At 40.7% G+C, this 22708-nt stretch overlaps 1 protein-coding gene across 1 annotated transcript in view; it reads right to left on the bottom strand.

The window, feature by feature from the left end:
- IL2RB (interleukin 2 receptor subunit beta) overlaps positions 1-22708 on the bottom strand; it is a 60191-nt gene that overhangs the window by 12333 nt on the left and 25150 nt on the right. Inside the window, exons 2-6 of the mRNA XM_089681836.1 lie at positions 21421-21541; positions 17458-17539; positions 16104-16206; positions 14035-14171; positions 9022-9199 (exon numbers count right to left, since the gene is read on the bottom strand). Of these exons, the coding sequence (XP_089537962.1) occupies positions 9022-9199; positions 14035-14171; positions 16104-16206; positions 17458-17539; positions 21421-21541 (621 nt within the window). The remainder of the gene's footprint in view (positions 1-9021; positions 9200-14034; positions 14172-16103; positions 16207-17457; positions 17540-21420; positions 21542-22708) is intronic.

Genomic DNA, 22708 nt, shown 5'->3' with positions numbered 1-22708 from the left:
AATGACAGCCAGGCAGCTATCATTTACCACTGGGTTCAGCCAGCCTTTTTTTTTCTTCCCATGGCAAAGTTTATCTAAATCAATGAAAAATTGTATATATTGCAGCTTTCCAGTCCTTTTCTTTTTTCAGTCTCTTTTTCCTTTATTTCCACCTTGTGATTTTGCCAGTAACACACCTCCTGTACTAGGGTGACAACCCTACCTCACTGTACTACATGTAGCACTACCCCCTTAAGAGTCGCTGAGTTATTTTCGGGCTCTCTGTCACTCTTGACTCCACTCTGAATGTCCAACCCCTGCTGACACCACCGTACACTTCTGGTAGAATAAACTCTCTCAATATTACCAGAAAATGCACTCACACACGTTAAAGTGAACTGATGCTTTGCTTAGTTGGGTATGAGCACTATAAATGAGCACAAATGTATAGGTGTGCATATAATAACAGTTATCACTATTAGTAACTTTAAGCAAAGGTCAGCACACATATGGCAAAAATCTCAATCAGTTCTGGATGTTCTGATATAGAATTTAACCAAAAGGTCTCAACTCTGAGATGTTTCTGTCCCCAGTGAGCAAAGGAAAACTATTAAAGAGTAAGGCTAGCTCACTTTGGGCCCTCAGAAGCTGCTGACAAGGTTCAAGTCTTAGGAAGGCTAATGTCCCTTTAACTGCAGTGGAAGATCTTCTGTGTACTTGTTGGTGCCCAGTTGGTGTACAACAAGAATTAAGATCTTCTTGGTTGCAACAGGTGGAAGTCCCTCAAAAGGATTTATGCAAGTACAAGCACTATCCCTTTAATGCACAAGAAGCAATGAATGAATGGTTTAAAGTGTGGGCAGAAGCAATTGTTGACAAGGGGTAATTCCTAAATACTGCTAATAAGATAGAGAAAATTTAGAGGTTTATAAATATCATACATCGCTAGACGTAAATTATCTGCCCAGTAACCAAAACACATGCAGCAAAAAAGAGGGGACATGAAAAGAGATTCACAAAAAGCAGTTACATCATGGACAAAATGCGATACTCAAAGTAATTCCAAAAAATTATGCTTTATTACACAGTACAAATGTGGACAAATGAGGTAAATACCTCAGTTCATCATCACCTCAGTATGAGATAATACAAAGACAGACCAAAAACATATAAAATCATACATCAAGACCGGTCAAAGTAATTAGGTGCTGCAGACATAGTGACAATTATCTAATACATTTGCAGCACCGACACAAAGGTTACACCGCCAAGCAGGAGGTATGTCAAAAAATTGGACCAATATAGGCATGGCATGCAGTTCAATAAATGGCTGATAACAAGTACCAAGTAATAGATATGACTGCCCGTGGACCTAAACAGGTAATGCGGGCTAACAATATATATATATATATATATATATATATATATATATATATATATATATGGGAGAAATGCGGTTTAGCCTCTATGGTGGCCAAATGAGGCAATTATGACAATGGATAATGGCAAGAGTAGGTGGTAGAGTATCAAGCAGCAAAACTCTAACCGAGTTTCCTTCGTCTGGATGGGCGTATCTCACTCAGCTTCAGTGAGATACGCCGAAGCCAAGTGAGATACGCCCATTGGCGAAACGCAAAACGCATTGACGTCATACATCATATACGTCACTTGCGGCCGGACACATTGGCGCCATACACACTGGCCATCAGGGGAGGCAGCCATACATGCTGGCCGCGAGAGGTGCAAGGCTGAACTAGTACCGGGGCAGGAGCGGAGCCCGTTGGATAACAATCCCGATGGTGGCAGCTGCCTCCAGGACTGCGGCTGGATATTCAGACGAAGGAAACTCGGTTAGAGTATCACCTATGGCTTGGGTGGTGAGTGAACTGCAGCATGACTAAAAGGGAAAACGGCGCATGCACGCCATTGCATATTTACTACCAAGAACTCTTATATTGACTCTCTATATATCACGCATTTGTTTCAGGATGGGGACATCATGCTTCATCATATAAAGGTGCATGGCACCCTACACTTATTACAAGGCACGGAAGGTCCAGCACTCTATATTACAATATCAATATTGAGGTGGTGTATAGCCCGCGTGTTGTGGTGAAGAAACCCCTTAAGGCAGGGCCCTGCCAGATCTACTACATTGAGGAAGCCAAGTGGTGACCTGTTTATTCAGCTCATTCTTTACATTAACATGGACATATATTTTGCTGCTTGATACTCTACCACCTACTCTTGCCATTATCCATTGTCATAATTGCCTCATTTGGCCACCATAGAGGCTAAACCGCATTTCTCCTATATATATATATATATATATATATATATATATATATATATATATATATATATATCTTTAGCCCGCATTACCTGTTTAGGTTCATGGGCAATCATATCTATTACTTGGTACTTGTTATCAGCCATTTATTGCACTGCATGCCATGCCTATATTGGTACAATTTTTTGACATACCTCCTGCTTGGCGGTGTAACCTTTGTGTCGGTGCTGCAAACATGTCCATGTTAATGTAAAGAATGAGCTGAATAAACAGGTCACCACTTGGCTTCCTCAATGTAGTAGATCTGGCAGGGCCCTGCCTTAAGGGGTTTCTTCACCACAACACGCGGGCTATACACCACCTCAATATTGATATTGTAATATAGAGTGCTGGACCTTCCGTGCCTTGTAATAAGTGTAGGGTGCCATGCACCTTTATATGATGAAGCATGATGTCCCCATCCTGAAACAAATGCGTGATATATAGAGAGTCAATATAAGAGTTCTTGGTAGTAAATATGCAATGGCGTGCATGCGCCGTTTTCCCTTTTAGTCATGCTGCAGTTCACTCACCACCCAAGCCATAGGTGATACTCTAACCGAGTTTCCTTCGTCTGAATATCCAGCCGCAGTCCTGGAGGCAGCTGCCACCATCGGGATTGTTATCCAACGGGCTCCGCTCCTGCCCCGGTACTAGTTCAGCCTTGCACCTCTCGCGGCCAGCATGTATGGCTGCCTCCCCTGATGGCCAGTGTGTATGGCGCCAATGTGTCCGGCCGCAAGTGACGTATATGATGTATGACGTCAATGCGTTTTGCGTTTCGCCAATGGGCGTATCTCACTTGGCTTCGGCGTATCTCACTGAAGCTGAGTGAGATACGCCCAGCCAGACGAAGGAAACTCGGTTAGAGTTTTGCTGCTTGATACTCTACCACCTACTCTTGCCATTATCCATTGTCATAATTGCCTCATTTGGCCACCATAGAGGCTAAACCGCATTTCTCCCATATATATATATATATATATATATATATATATATATATATCTTTAGCCCGCATTACCTGTTTAGGTTCATGGGCAATCATATCTATTACTTGGTACTTGTTATCAGCCATTTATTGCACTGCATGCCATGCCTATATTGGTACAATTTTTTGACATACCTCCTGCTTGGCGGTGTAACCTTTGTGTCGGTGCTGCAAATGTATTAGATAATTGTCACTATGTTTGCAGCACCTAATTACTTAGAACGGTCCAGGGCGGACTGACCATTTAGAAACTTGGGCACTGCCCAAGGGCTCAGGATCAGAAGGGGGCCCCATGAGATGCCCCTGGAACCTTTTTCATAAGCTTTTTTGAGTTTGGGCAAGGACACAGGGGACCCATGATCCCCTATTGCCCGGGTGGCCCCATGAGTTGACAGTTTACCCCTGGACCAGTCTTGATGTATGATTTTATATGTTATTAGGTCTGTCTTTGTATTATCTCATACTGAGGTGATGGTGAACTGAGGTATTTACCTCATTTGTCCACATTTGTACTGTGTAATAAAGCATAATGTTTTGGAATTACTTTGAGTATCGCATTCTGTCCATGATGTAACCACTTTATGTGAATCTCTTTTCATGTCCCCTCTTTTTTGCTGCAATTCCTAAATAGGCTGCAGTAGCAAATGGTAACAATGACAAGTGTCCCTTAATGGATGTAAACCAATTGCAGAGGAAGCAGTGGTGTGGCTTGGCTGGCAGAGGGCAGACACTGCAGTAGGCTCTGATGACAGAATTATGCTGGAGATGTGTTTGCTAATAGGCAGGGTGAACTAGGACAGGATAACTTTAGAACAATGTCAGTAACTAGATAGAAAATGGCTGATTCATTAAAACGTCAGTGACAATTTAATTGGCTGGAGATTGGGACTCTCTCACCCGATCAAACCATGGTCATGATCATCCTAGTCACTGGTGGTCTTTCTGTAGATGGGGGCCCCCAGTGATTCTGCAGTTCCTCCTGCAACGCTCTGGGTTACCGGCCGACAGGGTAGTTCTACAGAGTCTTTGGCATTGTCAGCAGTCGGCTATTCCTCCCTCTTTCTCCACTCTCTCACTCTGTGGCTCGGTCCGGTCCTCCGGTGTTCTGCACAACTTTCTCCTCACACCTTCCTTCCAGCTCTCTCCAAGCTCACTTCCTGCCTCTGTTCCCGGACTTCTACATTTATATGCCTTTACCCACACATCAGTTCCTCTGGGAAATGTAGTCCCCCAATTTGCTGCCTTCTACTGTAACAAAGTCCTGCAGTTCAGCCCAGAAAATCCATAAAGCTCTTCACCAGAGTGTGTGTCACTGAGCTGCAGGACACTGCCACCTTGTGTCTCTTTTCACATCCTGCAGTCTGAATAATAGGGAGCACCTCCCAGCTTCTCTTCCCCATAACATAGCAGGGAGGTGTTCTGCAGTCCCAACATACAAGTGATCAGGATAACACTGGGTTTTTGGCAGGATCAACAGGTATTTCTTTACATTTATTGAACAGATTAACAAAACATTTTCAATCATATTTTTATCAGACCAAACGGGAGCAAATAAGAGAAGCTCATTGTTATGATGTGCATATTCTATAAGTGTTCTGGTATTCTATCTATAAGGTTTTTAACACTGAACTCAAGGTTTGATAGCAATTGTGCAGTTACATTAAGGATACATATTTTGTACTTGATGGACTGCTGTGGAAGCTGACAACCACTGTAATAGTAGGGGCTGCTAGAGTAATCGTTGCTATCTTTGTGTCCTGTGACGTCCCCTCCTCCCCACCCCATCCAATCAGAGAACTTTTTATATTTACTGAAAAAATACAGGGCATTCCATGAATGGTGGTGGTGCCGAGTCAGCGTCCTCTTGTGGTCAGTATGCAGAAGGGCAGCTGATCAATACGGGATGCAGAAGATAGCAGTGATCACTGTAGTAGTGCCGAATACTACACTGATGTAACTATGTAAATAAGATCATGCCTGAAGTTTAATTGTTTCTTTGTATGCAAGTTTCCTATTCTCTTTTTTCCCACTCACAGAGCCCATTCACTGCAGAACGCAGTATGGTATACCGACGTTCCATGAGCATTTCCTGCACTGCATTCAAAATGCACTGCAGTAGCAACCTGCAGTAGGTGTTAATCTTAACCTATTGACACCCCAAATGCGAGTCGCAAATGCAGTGCGTTTGCCCTCACCCAATCATATGGTACAGTGCGGAAAATTATTTTTGGTGAGGTCCAGTGCGATTCAGCCCATTCATGGTGTGGACTGGCCCTTATACTTCACACTATGGTAATGAGTGTTTTATCACAAACCAAATATGGCTCAGTAATATTTTAGAACTTAAAGTACAAGTATATTAAGCATGACTGAAAACTATTTGGGGGGGGGGGGTTACTAAAACTGGAGAGTGAAAAATTTGGTGCAGCTGTGTATGGTAGCCATTCAGCTTCTAACCTCAGCTTGTTCAATTAACCTACTAGGCACTTTTACCTCCTTCGTGCCCAGGTCAATTTTCAGCTTTCAGCGCTGTCATACTTTGAATGATAATTGCGTGGTCATGCAACACTGTGCCCATATGATATTTAAATAAAAAATTTTCACACAAATAGAGCTTTCTTTTGGTGTGAAAATTTTGGGTGTTTTATTTTTTGCACTATAAACAATAAAGTGCAAACAATTTGAAAAAAAGGTTTTCTTTGTTTCTATTATAAAATTTTGCAAACAGATAATTTTTCGCCTTCACTGACGTGCATTGATGAGGCTGCACTGATAGGCAGCACTGATAGACACTGATAGGCAGCACTGATGGGTGACACTGACGGCGCTTACTGGTGGCACTGCTGGGCACTGATGGGTGCAACTGCTGGGCAGCACTGATGGGTGGCACTGCTGGGCACTGATTGGTGGCACTGCTGGCAACTGGTGAGTGGCACTGGTGGGAGGCACTGCAGAGCTCTGATCATCAGGGCACTGATCATCAGTGCCCTGATGATCAGTGCTGATCTGCTCTGTGGCAGCTGCCGGTTATCAGCAGTACTTTCCTCATGCTGGTTATAACCAGCAACTGTATTTACTTGGTGATCCGCTGTGTCATTGGAAACAGCTGATCATGTGGTGAAAGGCTGCAGTGATTGGCCTTTTACCTCATCATGTGATCAGCTGTGTCCGTAGGACATAGCGATCACGGAGATCACCGGGTGCACAGCGCTGTAGGCATGTGGGAAGGCGCATTCTGGGAGGACATCATATGACGTCCTCCCAGAACTGGACAACCGCACTGTAGCTGTCATTTGGCTATAGGGCATTAAGGAACTGTAGTCAAATTTTCTTTTTTTTTTTAAATTTGGGTAGAGAAAGGAAAGGTTATAACTCCCGTTAGATTTTTTTTTTGCCATCTGTATCCCACCCAAAATTTGGGATTTACTTTTACTTTCACTTTCAATGATAAATGTAAACAGGACAAATAGAGGGGGTGAATCTACTCAATGTGGTCACAGACAGCAATAAAAAACAGTTACTGTTTAATAGGAATTACCTGCAGAAGGACCTTTACGGGAGCACCACCTGGTATTTTTTTTAATGAAGACTGCATTAATTACATTAGTACTGTAAGTTAAAGTTTTTATAAGATATAAGATTTTAGTGATTATGCTTACATATACTTTAATCTTAAAAGTCACTTTAATCTTAAAAGTGACACATTCTAAGTCTGTGATTTGATGCCAAAGTCATTAAATAGCACTTACATCTGAACAATCTATCTAATTGATCTAAAGCAGCTTTCACATTGCTGCACTGCTGACTGACCACAAGCTGGTGCAGTGCAACGTACCTGCAGTTTTCATGTGGTTTACCTGTGGTTTCTCATAGACTTATTATGTGTAGCGTTTTTGGTGCGTTTTCTGAAAGCACACCAAAATTCCTGCATATTGAATCTTTGCTGCACTTTCAGAAATCACCCCAAAAATGCTGGACAAAATATAAATTCTGTGGGAAACCCATCTGCGCTGCTGCCAAACCACACCGTAGCAGTGTGAAAGCGGCCTAACCTAAAATTTTGGTCTCCAAACTGTGGCATAGGGGCCAGATATGACCCTTTGCTTGCCTTCATCTGGCCCTTGAGGCACTATTCATCTTACTGATTCTGCCCACTGACACCAACAACACCAACAATGGGGCATAATTCCTGCAACTGACATCAACAATGGGGCACTGTTCCTCCTATAATACCAAATATGGGACAGTGTTTACTCCCAATGATACCAGAAACAAATTCTATTCCTGTTGGCCACAGTCCTGCCCCTCTAAAGTTTGAAGGACAGTGAACTGGCCCTTTCTATAGAAACTTTGGAGACCCCTGCTCTAAAATAAGGACATGCTTTAACTCACGTGGTAGCCAAGAGGTAAACTATAACAGTTTTATTTACCCAGGCCTGAGCACTACAAATTCAGTAGGTTTACACCCTGAATATATCCTTTTGTGCTCCTATAATAAATGATCATTGTAGCATCAGGGCAAGCAGTATGTTAGGCCTCATGCACACTGGATTTTTTTTCAGCTGCTTTTAGGGGTGTCTGGCATTTTTCTATCTGTCTCTAAACGCCCCTGCATGTTAGCCTACTTGTCCATGCAAACATAGGCTTATAGAGAAGTTTAGAGGCATACGCATTTAGAGGCAGAAAAAAAAACCCATTGCCTGTGCATCCAGGAGCATTTTGGCAAAAGAAAACACTTAACGCTTGTAAACACTAGGCGTGTTTAATGCTTGAGCATTAATTAATTTCAATAGCCAGAATAAATTATTATTCTGGTCAATAAAATTAATTAATGCCCAAACGCTTGACTAAACGCAACAAAACGCAGTTAACGCTTTTGCAAGCGTCAAGCATTTTTTATGCAAAAATAACTCTGACAAGAGGAAAGATGTCTAGAAGAGATAACATGCAGTGTGCATGAGCAGTGGTGTATTTAGGTTTTGTGCTGCCCTAGGCAACACAAAAATTTGCGCCCCCCCATGCAGAAAGAGCTTGATATTGACCAAGAGGACCCATGCCCTCCACCCGAGCCTTCCACTAACACTGCCCCCCATACCCCAGCCACCATCCCCCATGAGAGAAAGAAACTCACCTTCACAGCTCTGGACATCCCTTAGGAATGAGTCGGGCTGTGCATACACCTCCATGAAACCCACAGCATCTCTCGGAACCCACCAGATTCCCATGCCACGTGTCCCTTCTTCCAAGGGGCAGTGCTGTCCCCCCTGAAAAATGCCACCCTAGGCAAATGCCTTGTTTGTCTTGTGGTAAATATACCCCTGTGCATGAGGCCTTAATATTAAAAAAGGACTCAACACCTCCTAGATCAACAACTGTTTCTAGCAGAAGGTGGATGTGAAGAAGCTTTGAAGGATTTTTATAAGCTCGGAAGAATGGATGAATATGTGCACTTCATATTTAATGAGGGTTTTTTGGGGAATTTTTGTGGGTCAACACTGGCAGTTTTTTTGGTTGAACTTGTCTAACATGTCTTTTTTTAACTTATGTATCTTTCTGGAATTTGAAGGGTCTTACTATGATTTCCACACAGGGGTTTGAAGTACTATTTAGAGTGTATTTGTATCGAAAAATGTAAAATAGGATCAGAAGAGTGGTACACAGATTGGGAAGTGTTTTAAAGGCAAAGCGCAGCCTCCATCACAAAAATGCATACAACACACCTACCTTCCGGAGGGGTTTTCCATTCTACAGACTGACTCCAGTAACTCCATTTGGCTCCTGGCTCATCCTTGATATCATTCTGTGCTTTTACTCGAACCCTGGCTTCATACAAAGTGTTGGGTTTGAGGCCACGCAGTAAAACGAAAGGCTCTTTCTCCCAAAGTGTGATATTGTTTGTTTCCTGAGAGCAGTAACAACTTTAATTAGAAATCTGTAATGTCAACATGCCTAATTTATCAACATGTAGGTCTGTTTGTACAAACTGTACTCAAGTTCTTACATTATTTGGTAAAACTCTGATTGTGACAAGTCCCACTACTTTTCTTATTTGAAAAATTAGGACAGTTGTGGTAATATAGTACAAAATGAAAGTTTTGCACAGCAGGCATTTGTATCATATACATTCAAAATTATTATTTTTTTTATATTACCAGTGTCTTAGGCCCCATTCACACTTGAGCATAGCATTTTTGTGCAGTTTTCGTACGTTTTTATGCAAGTTTTTGAACATTTGTGCACAATTTGTTCAGCCGTTTTTGGGCTTTTTGAGTTCTGGCGTTTCTGTATTAGCCAATAGAGAAAAATTTGATCAGTGACATCAATTGTTGCCATGTTTTGCTATGCCAGAAAAATGCCCATGAAAATGCACGATTTGCGTGATTCTGTATATTTCTATGGGAATGAAAACGCACCAAAAACACATTAATCTGTCCAAACGGAGCAACAAAAGTGGCTCCATAACTTGTTTGAGCTTCAGGCATTCTGCTTTGGGCGACTTGGAGTGGAGATGTAAATTATCTCCATAGAGAAATATTGATTTTCTCCCCCTGAGTGTTTTGGAGCATCAAGCTTCATGCTACAAAATGCTCGGGTATGAATGGGGCCTTAGTAACTCTATTCATAGAGGTAAGTCAGTAATTTGCTCCTTTTGGAATTTATTAGCTGGCAATATTTAAGGGGTGAAGTAGGCAACAGTTTTCAATTGAAACATTGATTGAAAAATACATTTTGTTCTCTCCTAAGGTAAGTGACATCAATAGTGTCTGCCTGCATCTCTCTACTCTTATTAACTCTGTTCTTATAAACATGAATGCTTAGTTGAGCTGAGTGTTCATAGATGTATAAGGTGTTGGCAAATAATTGTACAGTGATGAGCCCCTTTTAGACACATAGGAGGTTTATCTCTATATTATATGAATTGTCCCTCTGAAGTTGAGTTTCTATCACGTCTTCAAGGTGTAGGTAAGTATAAACGAAACCAGTAAATATAGATGATTTTTGAAGTGTTGATATGCTGTTAATCCCCATATTCAACAACACATACTGTATCCTATATCTAAAAATATTAAATCGTTTATTTACAGTTTTCATATAAAATCATCATTATATGAAAAAGGAATATACCATCAAGAATGTGTATCCATTTATTACTAAGATGGGATGTGTCAAGTGGAGACTCCAATTCTTCTACATGAATAGAGCTGGATGTGAGTAAGAAGGAAGGCAGTGTTTCTGATTGGAAGTGTACTTGTCCTTTGCTAGCATTCTCCTTTACTTTTTATATAATCATTAAGAAGAAGAAAAAATAAAAATATATTGTGCATTTTATTGTTTACTAGTTTGCACTTGAGATTTCCTGTTCAGAATGGCAGCACAGCTGTAATAACCAGCTACACACTGTGCAGATCATAGCTCAGAGAGAATCAGATTTCAGCTGTGTTGTGTGGCGAAGAGCCTAGGAGGAGATCTTGCTGCCTGTGCTTAGACTGTGCATGTACGAGGGAGATATTCTGAGTGCCTTGCAAGCAGTCACCCCTGTGCTCTCTCCTTCCAACGGTGACCCCTGTGCTCTCTCCTTCCAACGGTGACCCCTGTGCTCTCTCCTTCCAGCGGTGACGCCTGCCCTCTCTCCTTCCAGCAGTACCTCCTCTGTTCTCTCCTTCTAGCAATGACCCCTGTACTCTCTCTCCTTCCACCAGTGACCCCTGTGCTCTCTTCTTCCAGCGAAGAGCCTAGGAGGAGATCTTGCTGCCTGTGCTTAGACTGTGCATGTACAAAGGAGATATTCTGAGTGCCCTGCAAGCAGTCACCCCTGTGCTCTCTCCTTCCAATGGTGACCACTGTGCTCTCTCCTTCCAACGGTGACCCCTGTGCTCTCTCCTTCCAGCGGTGACGCCTGCCCTCTCTCCTTCCAGCAGTACCTCCTGTGTTCTCTCCTTCTAGCAATGACCCCTGTGCTCTCTCCTTCCAGTGGTTACCCCTGTCCTCTATCTTTCCAGCGGTGACCCCTGCCTTGCCAGCGGTGATCCTTGTCCTCTCTCCTGCCAGCGGTGCTCAATCCTTCCAGCAGTGACCCCGTGCGGTGACTCCTGTGCCCTATCCTTCCAGCACTGAGCCCTGTGCTCTATCCTTCCAGTGGTGAGCCCTGTCCTCTATCCTTCCAGCACTGAGCCCTGTCCTCTATCCTTCCAGTGGTGAGCCCTGTCCTCTATCCTTCCAGCGGTGAGCCCTGTCCTCTATCCTTCTAGCGGTGAGCCCTGTCCTCTATCCTTCCAGTGGTGAGTCCTGTTCTCTATCCTTCCAAGGGTGACCCCTTTCTTCTATTCTTCCAGCAGAAGTCCCTGATCTCCCTCCTTCCAGCAGTGATCCCTGTCCTCTATCCTGCCAGTGGTGCCTCTGTCCTCTGCCCTTCCAGAGGTGACCCCTGTCCTCTCTCCTGCCTGTGGTCAACCTTGTCCTCCCTCCTACCAGCACTGACCCTTCCCCTTTCTCCTGCCAGCAGTGACCCCTGTTCTCTCTCCTACCAGCAGTGACCCCTGCCCTCTCTCCTGCCAGCAGTGACCCCTGTCCTCTATTCTTTCAGCAGTGACCCCTGTCCTCACTCCTTCCAGCAATAACCCCTGTGCTCTCTTCTAGCCTACAAACTGCTGACCCTATCTTCTGCCTGCTGACCCCCTGTACATTGCCCTGCCCCCCTGACATCTTTTAATGCACCCCTGTATCAATCAGACCAGATCTGGCCTTGCTTCTGACCTTGTAGCCTTACTAGAGATTTTAAATATGGCTGAAGATTTGTCTTAGCTTAAAGCCATTTTGCTAATTCTGATTTAGTTTCAAAATGCCACACACCATTTCCATATAGTTGGAAAAGTGTGACTACTACATATTTTTAGGAAGATGTAATTATACAACTCAGGAGCTTTGTCTGGTTTATCTACTTTCCTATTTCCAAATATAGCCTAAACAAATTGCACATTTCTGGTCAACGTTTTTTCAAGTTTATAAATTAATACTGATGGTAGTTCCTTCCAGTCTGCTCTCCTCCAAGGACCATTACATTTTTCTCTTGGCTTCTAATTTTGTAGCAAAATTTACCTTTGAGATAACAGGCGGGACACTTAACAACCAAAATATCATCATAACTTTAAGGTGGCCATACGTGGATCACAATTCTGCTGCTTTGGCAAGGACTGGCCGAATTTCAATCCACTTGTCACCAGTGCAGTTGAAAAGAAGTCTATCTATTGGTCAACTTCTTTTTAACTGCTCTGTCAGTTAAAACTTGCCTGATCAGTGGCTGCAGTCAATGGCTACAGGGATGATTTGTGTATTCTGACAGCAGGGGAGTCTCCCAACTGTCAGAAAACTATAGAGCAGAGGGGAAGATTTCTCCATCCACCTTCAAATGTGTAGATGGGGAAATCTGAACAGTGTATGGCCAGCTTTAGTGCTTTCCATAGACAAGAAAGAATTTTATGGCTGAAAATGCATGTTTTTGCACCCCTAGCACAGCCTTATCTCAGAGAAAAAGTCATCATTTGGGAAAATCCTAAATCTGGAATGTCAAACTGCCGGCCCTCCAACTGTTGCAGAACTACAAGTCCCATCATGCCTCTGCCTGTAGGAGTCATGCTGGTAACTGTCAGCCTTGCAATGCCTCATGGGCTATGCCTCATGGTAGTTCCGCAGCAGCTGGAAGGCCACCAGTTTGATACTTGTGTCCTAAATCAACAGTTCATTTATCAAATCAGAACTCCTGTTATGCATCTAGGTTAGTGACACAAACATTTTTGAAAGCAATAGAGCAGCATTTTTAAAAGGAAAGGTCAGCAACGGGAATCTACATGTTCCTTTAGTAATGGTTTCCTTTAGGGCTTATAAACACTGTTGAAACATATAGTATATGATTGTCTTTTACAACTCATTGTGAATGCAGGAGCATGGCCATCTTAATGAATGGGCACACCCAGGCACTGCCCAGGGGCCCAAGGGGCATGGGGGGCCCATGATCAGGGCCAGGTGTTGTGTTGATGGGGGTGCACTGGCGATTTGGCCATTTGTGCTGCTCCTCTTTAACAGGAGTAACTGCAATGTCACTCCTGTCAGAAGGAACAGCATCTGGCTTCTGCTGGAGAGAGGATTCAGCTTTCTCCTCCCTGCTGCAGGGGTTAGAAGAGAGCTGCACTAAGAACTCACCTCATGATTAGTGCAGGAGAGGAAGAAGGAGCTGCCATCACTGTAGGTAGGAACATCATTTGTGATATTTGAGAACAAGGGGGAAGAGGGGCTGAGAAACTCTGATGTAATGGAGCACAGTGATGTGGGGGGGACCTGATGTATATGGGCACTGTGATGGGAACACCTGATGTATATGGAAACTGTAATAGGGGAACCTGATGTCAGGGGGCACTGTGATGGGTACACCTGATGTATATGGGAACTGTAATAGGGGAACTGTAATCTAAGGGGGCACTGTGATGGAGACACCTTATGTGTATGAGCGCTGTGATGGGGATATCTGATGCAGGCTTGTAGGGGCCTCAGTGCAATACCTTGCCCAGAGCACTGTGCAGGAGCAACTCAATACAGCTCCAAGGTAGCTCATAGCAGCTCATATGCAGGTCAAAACAAAGCCTCACAAAAAATAATTAGAAGCAACTCAAAAGAGCCTGAAACCATACCACATTTGAGTTTGATGCCTGTGTATAGTCTATGACAGATGCATAATCTGATTACCTGCCACGTTTTTATGGGATTATAGAGGACTTCAGTCCTTGTATTAAATATTTGATTTGAAATAACGAGCCAGGTTAGATTCCATGTACTATCTTCTGTCATCTTAATATGTAGAGACTCTGGTGGATCCAGCTGCACTGTAAATAATAATAATAATCATATTTGTACTGTTTGTCATATGAAAATAAAGTAGCAAACATCCTTTTAGGACCCAATGTGAAGTCAAAAGTAACATAAAAAAAAATATTCAAGCATGCATTCTCAACCTAAAAAAGTAAATTAATTTGCTTTCAGCCTCCTCCAAATTATTTTTTTATTGTTGCTGTGACCTGACTTCCTGGTAGAGGGTGGCTACATTTATTCTCTGTGGTCATGCTCTGCAGGATCATAGCAACCCTCTAATGATTTAACAAGGGGGCAGATACAAAATATAGTAAGGAACAATTTCAAAAAACAAAAGCAAAAAACAAAGGGCCATTAAGTAGTGAATGTGTATGGGTTATTTATTAGCAGAAATAAATAATTTATTATAAAACTTCACAACCTGGTAAAGCTGCAAAATTGATGTGCAATCAATACCTTTTAATTGTACCTCATATCTTAAAGTGGCATCATTAGTGAAATTATGATGGTTTTAGGTAAATTTTATTTTATGATTTAAAGTGACTGTATACATAAAATTAAATAAGAAAAAACAACAAACATGTCATACTTACCTCTGCTCTGTGCAATGGGTTTGCACAGAGCAGCTCCAATCTGCCTCTTCTGGGGTCCCTCTGCCAGTACTCATGGTTCCTTCCCCCTGCCAAATGCCCCATAGCAAGCACAGTCCTGACCCCATCTTTCTCTTCACAGGCTGAGGTTGAAAGCAGCCAATGGCTCCTGCTACTGCCTTGAGTTCTAGTAAGGAAAGAGACCGCAAAGAGGGGGCTGGGGGGATCCTAGGCAAAGAAGTTTTTTTTACCTTAATGCAGAGAGGTTCTACCTTTACAACCACTTTAAATAAAACATAAATTTTACAAATGAAAGAACTCCCATGACTCTTATGGAAAAGGCCATTAAATGTTTTCCAAACAGCTGTAGTTGTTTTCTTGTCAGCTATCTAAAACTGAATTGAAAACTCTGTATGGAGCTTTTTTGGAAGTAGAAAGAGGGCAGAAGGGTGAGTCATTTGATTTGTCAAAACTGCAAAGCAATTGAAGATATATTTTTTTTCGACTGTAAGGAAATGAAATCATAACTGCTCTAATTAAATCCACCAGAAAAATCTGATTGATTTTAACAAAATTGGCATAGGTTTTTTATGATTTCTATTTCATCTTTCAGTAAATTGTACTGAAATTGTGAATTTATTGCCTAGTTTCAGCTTTACAATAAACAGAATTTTGGTGGTCAGTCATATGCATGGGTGACAGATATCTCGGTTTCTGATGATTACTTGCAATTTTGTTTGTGACTTTGGGAGGTAGAATATAGTTAAAAAATAGAACTTTAGCTTTTAAACTCTATAAAATTGGGCTTTTTCAGCAAACCAGTTAAGATTAGCTTGGTAAATTTGTGAGAGGGAGCCTACATGTGCATCTGCTGGCTAGAAATTGTTTTTTTTATGGACAATTCATATGCCATATTTCATAATTATTTTGCCAAAAATTAAGGCATATTTTTAAACTATTAATTTTAAACAAAGAAAAAAATGAATATGTGTATATTCAAACATTATGTATTCCCTGTAAAAACTGGTAATGCACCATCAGTCAGATTTAAAATGGGAGATGACAGTTGGAATCTGAAAGTTTCTTTCTCTGGCTATGAGGTAATAACCATAGTTCTTAGTACTGACACTTGCACACAAAAGGTCCATTCATGTTTGAAAGTGTCAGAAATCAAAAGTGTCAACCACATTCAGACCTTTCACTAAAACAGAATATATAGAATAAAAAGGGCAACCTAATTAGCTGTTGTCGGGCAATACACACAGTTCACTGTTGCAATAATGAAACAAAAATGAGAAGAAAAAAAATACAAGAAATATGAATACAGTGTAAAAAAAAGAAAGAGTGAGTGCTTACCATACTCATATGGTGCAATAAATTTACTTGTCACGATTTTCTGTGAACCACTACAGACCACACTTATGTTTACACAATGGCCAATCGTCAAAGGATTGTTATGCTAAAAAGCAATAAACAAGACAGCAGATAAACAGGTCAGCTGCAATTCCAAAACTCCATTGTGAAATGTTATTCTTTCTCACTTTAATAAAGAAAACCTGTGCTGATAAAAATATGGAGGCTTCCCCTTTTAAAATGCTATTTGCCTGACTTCTGGCTTCAGTAGGTTGAACCAAGATTAGAAGATCACAGTGAACTAAAATTTGCTCAGATAAGATTAGAGATACAGTATGCCAGTCAGCCAATGAATTTACTCTTGGGACTAGTGGTCAAAGGAACCACATATCACTTCACTTCCTGGCTCTCAAACAGAATGCTCTCTGCCCCCTGGATACATCTGGTCTTCTAGGGTTCTAGTAGGTAGCAAGATGCCACTTTTGGGGTGGTGGCACAAGTGAACTAGGATCTTCCAAAGTTTCTGTCCCAGTCAAAATCCAGACACACCATCTTTAACTATATATAAATGATCACAACTGACTTCATCGGGGGTGCCTCCAATGATATCAGTTGTGACTAAATGCGTAGGGCAGAGCTGATGCTCATGACGTTAACATGCACGTTGTAACCTGGAAGTGGCCAGATTGAATCCCGGGACTGGTATTTTATATTATTAAGCACTTGATATTTTTAACTAATGTGAGTGGTTAGAAATTTGTAAAATAAAAGTATACATACAGTTTTACACTATGTCGGCCTTTCCGATGTTCTTTTTAAGTCACGGCTAAATATCTTATGTTAATAGATGTGACGCTTTGGTGATCATATGTGCAGACTTGGAGGTGACACAAGTTCCTCATCAGATGAAATACTAATATACAAGCTCATATGACTCATCATTTGTTCCGGTAAGAGTCCTTTAAACTGAAGATGGTGGGACACTTTGGTGTTGAGAACATCCAGTTGATTTGATTTCCTTTCATCACATCTGTTACTGGCTTGGACTCATTTGGGACTAATTTTCTTTTTTTCTCTACTGTATATTGGGATATATTCGTTTGGTTCTCGATATTCGCTTGTTATTTTTAGCATGGCAATGTAGATTTATATATATTTGTGTACAATTTGTCTGACTGTTTTTGTCAGCTGCTATTATTTGATCTTTCAGAGCGATTTCTGTTCATTTATACCACCTTTAACTATGCATTGAAAGAATACTATACCACGCCTCCTGTTTCTTTTTGCATATTTAGAAAAATACTTGAAGATAATCCTTTAAAAATACCAAGAATTTAGATATAGCATTTATACTTACATAATTACCATTATAGGTTAAACGAACTGCACAATGTCTTGGGTTTTTGTTGAGGGAAAGAGTGCAAGATCCTGATATGTCCCTGTAAGACAGACACAAATTTGTTCTATAAGGGCATTTTTCAGGTATTCCAAGTTAATGTCACTGGTGCCAGCTCTGTGTTTAATTGCTTGTTGTTATTTTCTCCATTACAATTTTGTGCAAGATGGGCTACATTCTAATGTTTCCGAGCTAAAGAAGGGGACTAACTCTTTAATCTATTAATCAAATCATCTATGTCCTGAGTTGCATAGACTGGAGCTTGCAAGCATAAACCTGCCAAATACTGGAATTTAACTCTGGTTGCTGGGTCTTTTCCGGATTTCTTACATCTCCAGAATGTGCTTATGATGTTGCGTCATAATGTATGTAAAACACTTTATTAGGCCAGATCGATCTGGGCCCTTACTCACCCACCCTTTGAACAAAGTGATAGAAGTCATGTGAAAGGGTTATATGCACTTTAATTATTGATGATTATCAGAATAATAACCTTAGAAAAAGTATATAGCATGACTACTAAGCTAAATCAGAGAGGGTGTGCACAGAACACATATCACCAGAATGGATACTCTATAACATCTAAGCCACCAAAAACAGAATTGGGGCAAATTGAAAAAATGTGTTATAGACACTCTTTAGAATTCCCTCCCATTTTCACACCACAATTATCCATGTTTGCAACAGCTTTATGTACATGTCGGGAACAGGTAAATCAATCAGTCTTAGGAGATGTCCATACCAGATATTACTGTGCTCAGTCATGTTCAACCTTACTGAGCTCCTTCCCTGGCCACTGCACCCGTCATACAGACAGAAGCATAACTGAGGACTTTAGTAGTGTGGTGGGTGAAACCTGATGGCGAACTGAGAGACTAGTTCCCCATCAGACCCACCTTGCTTTTTATTGACAGTGCATGGCAGTGGGTGGGTGAAACATGTTAACATGTTGGGGAACTCAGAGACAGGTCAGCTCTGGGGTGACTCGTCACTATTCAAATATGGACATTGCCATATTGTGGTAAATGCATCATCAATATCCCTGTCGCCAACGTTTACATTTAGCTGTGGGAATCTCCCAGCTGGCAGTTGAATGGGGCTGGAGGTGAGTCATTGGGTGCTAGGGAGCCTTGCGAAGGAAGCTGTCACATTCATGACACCTTCCCCGCTGAGAGCTGGTCTTAATTATCACCAGTTTACCAAATCTGCATATTTGCAGTAACTCTTTTTTAATCTGTTGCACCCATAGTGACAGGATCCTAGTGACAGGTTCCTAAAATGGTGGAAGATGGAACTACGTGATGTTGATGCACTTGTTGGTAATATTACAGAAACTGTCGTAAATTCTTTTCTGAATTAGGCACAGGTAGTTTTAGGGCAGGTTCACACTGGAACACGTGATTTCCCATGCAGTCCCTTGCATTCCAGTTTTGACAGCCCATTTATTTGAATAGGCTGCCAAATGAATGGAACTATGCAAAAAGTTATGCAAGCGCTACTTTTGAAAACTGTCACACCAAACCATTGTACTGCAGTGCCATGCATTTTGGTGGCTGCCAATGCATGCATTTGCTAGATGCATTTGAGGTGCCATTAACACTCAATGGCACCCATATGTGTCTTCCATAGGCAGCATGTTCATGTGCGTTGCAGGACACAAACACAGAACGTACCTTTCCAGCACCACGTTGCAATGTGAATGGGCCCTCCCACTTGAAAGAAAAATATATTTGAAACATATAATTTAAAAATACTCTTCCCAAATATATTGACATATACTTGAAATACTACAATTTTGACCATATTCAATATATTTCAAAACACACACACATATATATATATATATATATTTTTTTTTAAATAAATATATTTTTCAAAATATTTTTTTTTAACATATAGAAAAGTAACTTTAACATATATTTTTACATATATTTGTAAATGCATTCCAAAAATGTAGATTTGTATTTTTAAACATACAGTATATTTGAAATGTATTTTTAACAATATTTTTCATATATTTTGTAATAAAAATGCATTTCAACATACAGTATACATATATATATATATATATATACACTGAAATATATTGAATATGGCCACAATTTTACTATTTCAAATATATATCAATATATTTGGGAAGAATATTTTTAAAATATTTCAAATATATTATTCTTCCATATGGGCTTAAAGGGAACTACCATCAGAAAAGTGCAGTAAATGCACTATTTAATTCCCCGGATTATCTATTGTACAGTGATTACTAGGATTAAACTTTCTGTTTGCACTTTCGACTTTTAAGACATTTACATTTCAATTCAATATAATAAATCCATTGAAAACCAACTGCATGAATTCTCATATGCCCTACATGAATATGTGAGTTTGCTTGCAATGAAATGATCTTGTCTAAAGATAGGAAATAATCTAAACTCCAAGCAATGCACCTGCTCAATCATTTAATTAAACAAAAGCGACAAAAGACATGTTGTAACACAAGCCTTCACAATTAACTTCTCAGAAATGGTTCCTCAAGGGATCATCCAGAATGACTTCGTGTTCTATGAATGTTCAACACATTTGCAGCTTGATTGTGCTACATGCTTGAGTATGAAGAAAAAAATGGAACGGTTTGCCTGGTAAGGTTTTCATGTAAAGCTGTTTTATTACTATATTATTGATGCCATTTTTAAAGGAAAGTTTCAGGAAATATCATTTGAAAGGGCAGTGGGAAGAAATTGTAATTTGTTAAAAAAGCTATTTTTTACTAAAATGTAAGGTTCTCATTGGGCATACAGGTGTAGGCAAAAACACAAAATGATCTCTTTTTGCCTACACCTGTTCGCTGTACTCATGTTTCCAATACAACCGCCATATACATGAGTACAGCAGCACAAGCCATTCATGTTAATGAGAGACCATATGCTGCACCTGAGCTGCTTGGGAAAAGGAAATACACTGACATTTACATTGAACAGACTTACTTGCTTGTGTGCAAGAACCCTTACATATTGGCCCACCCCATCTAAAAACACTGAATTATACTTAAATAAAATTAAAATTGTAAAATTGATGTATGTGAAGAAAAATTAGACAACATACTTACCTTATATCCTGCTTTCGACTGAGATGCCTAGTTGTGGGCAATGTCCTTCTGGTGAGGTTTAAAAAGCACAGGTCCTCTGGTGAGGTTTAAAAAGCACAGGTCCTCCTGATACATCTATACCATAAGACCCTTACACAAAAATAAGCTCTACTCTGCAAAGATTTTAAGGTTGCCTTTTTGCATTCCTATTCCTAGCATGGAATCTATCTGGTCCTTTGCAGATGCCAAACAAGAAGCAAATTCTACAGGCCATAATATAATAATTTGTATGAAAACAGATACAGTAGGTCAGCTTACAACTGCAATTTATCACACTAGGTCATTTCAGTGGCCATTTTGCCTTGTACCCTTGGGAGAGCTTGTATTTGGGGAGTTTACTGGTAAAGTAAATGTAATCCTTTGTTTGCCTATTCATCAGTACTGCACCGAGGAAGAAGCATTAGCAAATGAGGGACCAGGGAAAAGAGGAAGTAAAGGTAACTAATTATAACTAAGAGGATAAACATAAATATTTCTTATGGTTATAATATTCAAAAACTGAACTTAGGTTTTATAGCAAAAAAAGCAGACAAGAATTCACGGAGAGGAGGGTTGTGTGTGTGAACCATACATGCATCTGTGTTCTTGGTCAATAGATCTGTAGTTTTATTATACCAGTCAGGAGCATGACCTAAATCAACAATCAGAGAACCAACAGACCCTTGCGGAGTTCTCCTAAAATATGTAAAACATGAAATACCCTCCTTCACTAAGACAAGCGTGGGGCATCTGGTCAGAATCTACAGTTACTGCAACCTTTTACAAACTGTGTGCTTATTTACCTTCTGTTGTCCATAGCTTTGGCTGTTATATTACATGGGGATGTGTCGTACTGGCTGTCTGCATTCCATGAACAGAACAGAATTCCTCTGGTATTGTATGTACAGTCCAGGTCTGCTGCTCCTGCAATCCAAGATAAAAAAAAGTTCCTTATCACTTATACATTTTGAAATCATATGAAATATTGTTTGTTGTGTATGTCATGTAAAAAGAGATAATGACTTAAAGTGGTAGTAAACTTAAGGGAAAAATGAAAACGCTCTCCCTGCAAAGCAATGTTACAATGCGTTAGTATGCATCGCATACAGGGGTGGACTGACCATTCGGGCACTCGGGGTCAGTAGGGGGCTCCACGAGATGTCCTTGGTACCTTTCATAGGCTTTTTTGGGTGTGGTTTGAGTGTGGGCGAGGACACAGGGGCCCCTTGAGTTGTCAGTCCGCCTCTGATCGCATACTAGCACATTATGAAAGACTTACCTTTAAACGAAGCCCTCCAGCACCTCTGAGGAGGCTTCCATCTTCACTCGGTCTTCCTTCTGGGTTCGCGGGTTGCGACCACTTGATTGGCTGAGCCGCGATAACATCACTCCAGCACATATGCATCTCAGCTGTGGCATACAGCTCTGAAGAGAGCATGTGCCAGTGACATCACTGGTTTCCGCTCACTAGAATATCTCATAAATGGTGCTTGTTTAGGAGATATTAATTTTACCTACAGGTAAGCTTTATTATAAGTTTACCTGTAGGTAAAAATTAAAAAAAACTACCACTTTTAAATATATGTAAACCCTCACCTTATAAAACAACGCATTAAGTTTAAAATAGGAATGAAAGGCAAACATTTGTGTACAGATAAAAAAACATAACACAAAGAAATACTAAATATATACACAAAGGAAGCAATACAAAGAGACATGGTGCGTATACATATTTAAATGGGAACTTACCAGTATTAAATATTGTGTTGCTCCAGAAAACATCTAAGGGCTCCCTAAAATCAAGCCACACATTTTTGAGCGTGTGTTGACACTTTTTTGAGCAGTGACATGGTGCTGAGAATGCCCATGCATTTATTAATTTTCAATTGTGCCCATTTATTTCCAAAGATCACACTGGTAGGTAAAGAGTAGTTACAGCAGGTAAGGAGGGGATCAGTTTGAATCCAATGCAACCAGTAGCTAATTATTTTCATATGACATACACTTGCATGGAGATCGGTTGCATTTACTATGTTTTATAAGACATTGCTGATTATGAATGTGGAGGACTTAAAACTGTCTTTACTTGTC

This window comes from Staurois parvus, unplaced genomic scaffold (genome assembly GCF_062004578.1).
Source record: "Staurois parvus isolate SC_StPar_1 unplaced genomic scaffold, SC_StPar_1.0 ptg000282l, whole genome shotgun sequence".
Classification (NCBI taxonomy): Eukaryota; Metazoa; Chordata; class Amphibia; order Anura; family Ranidae; genus Staurois; species Staurois parvus.
Note: the sequence above shows the minus strand (reverse complement) of the source record. Positions and strands in the feature narration are given on the sequence as shown.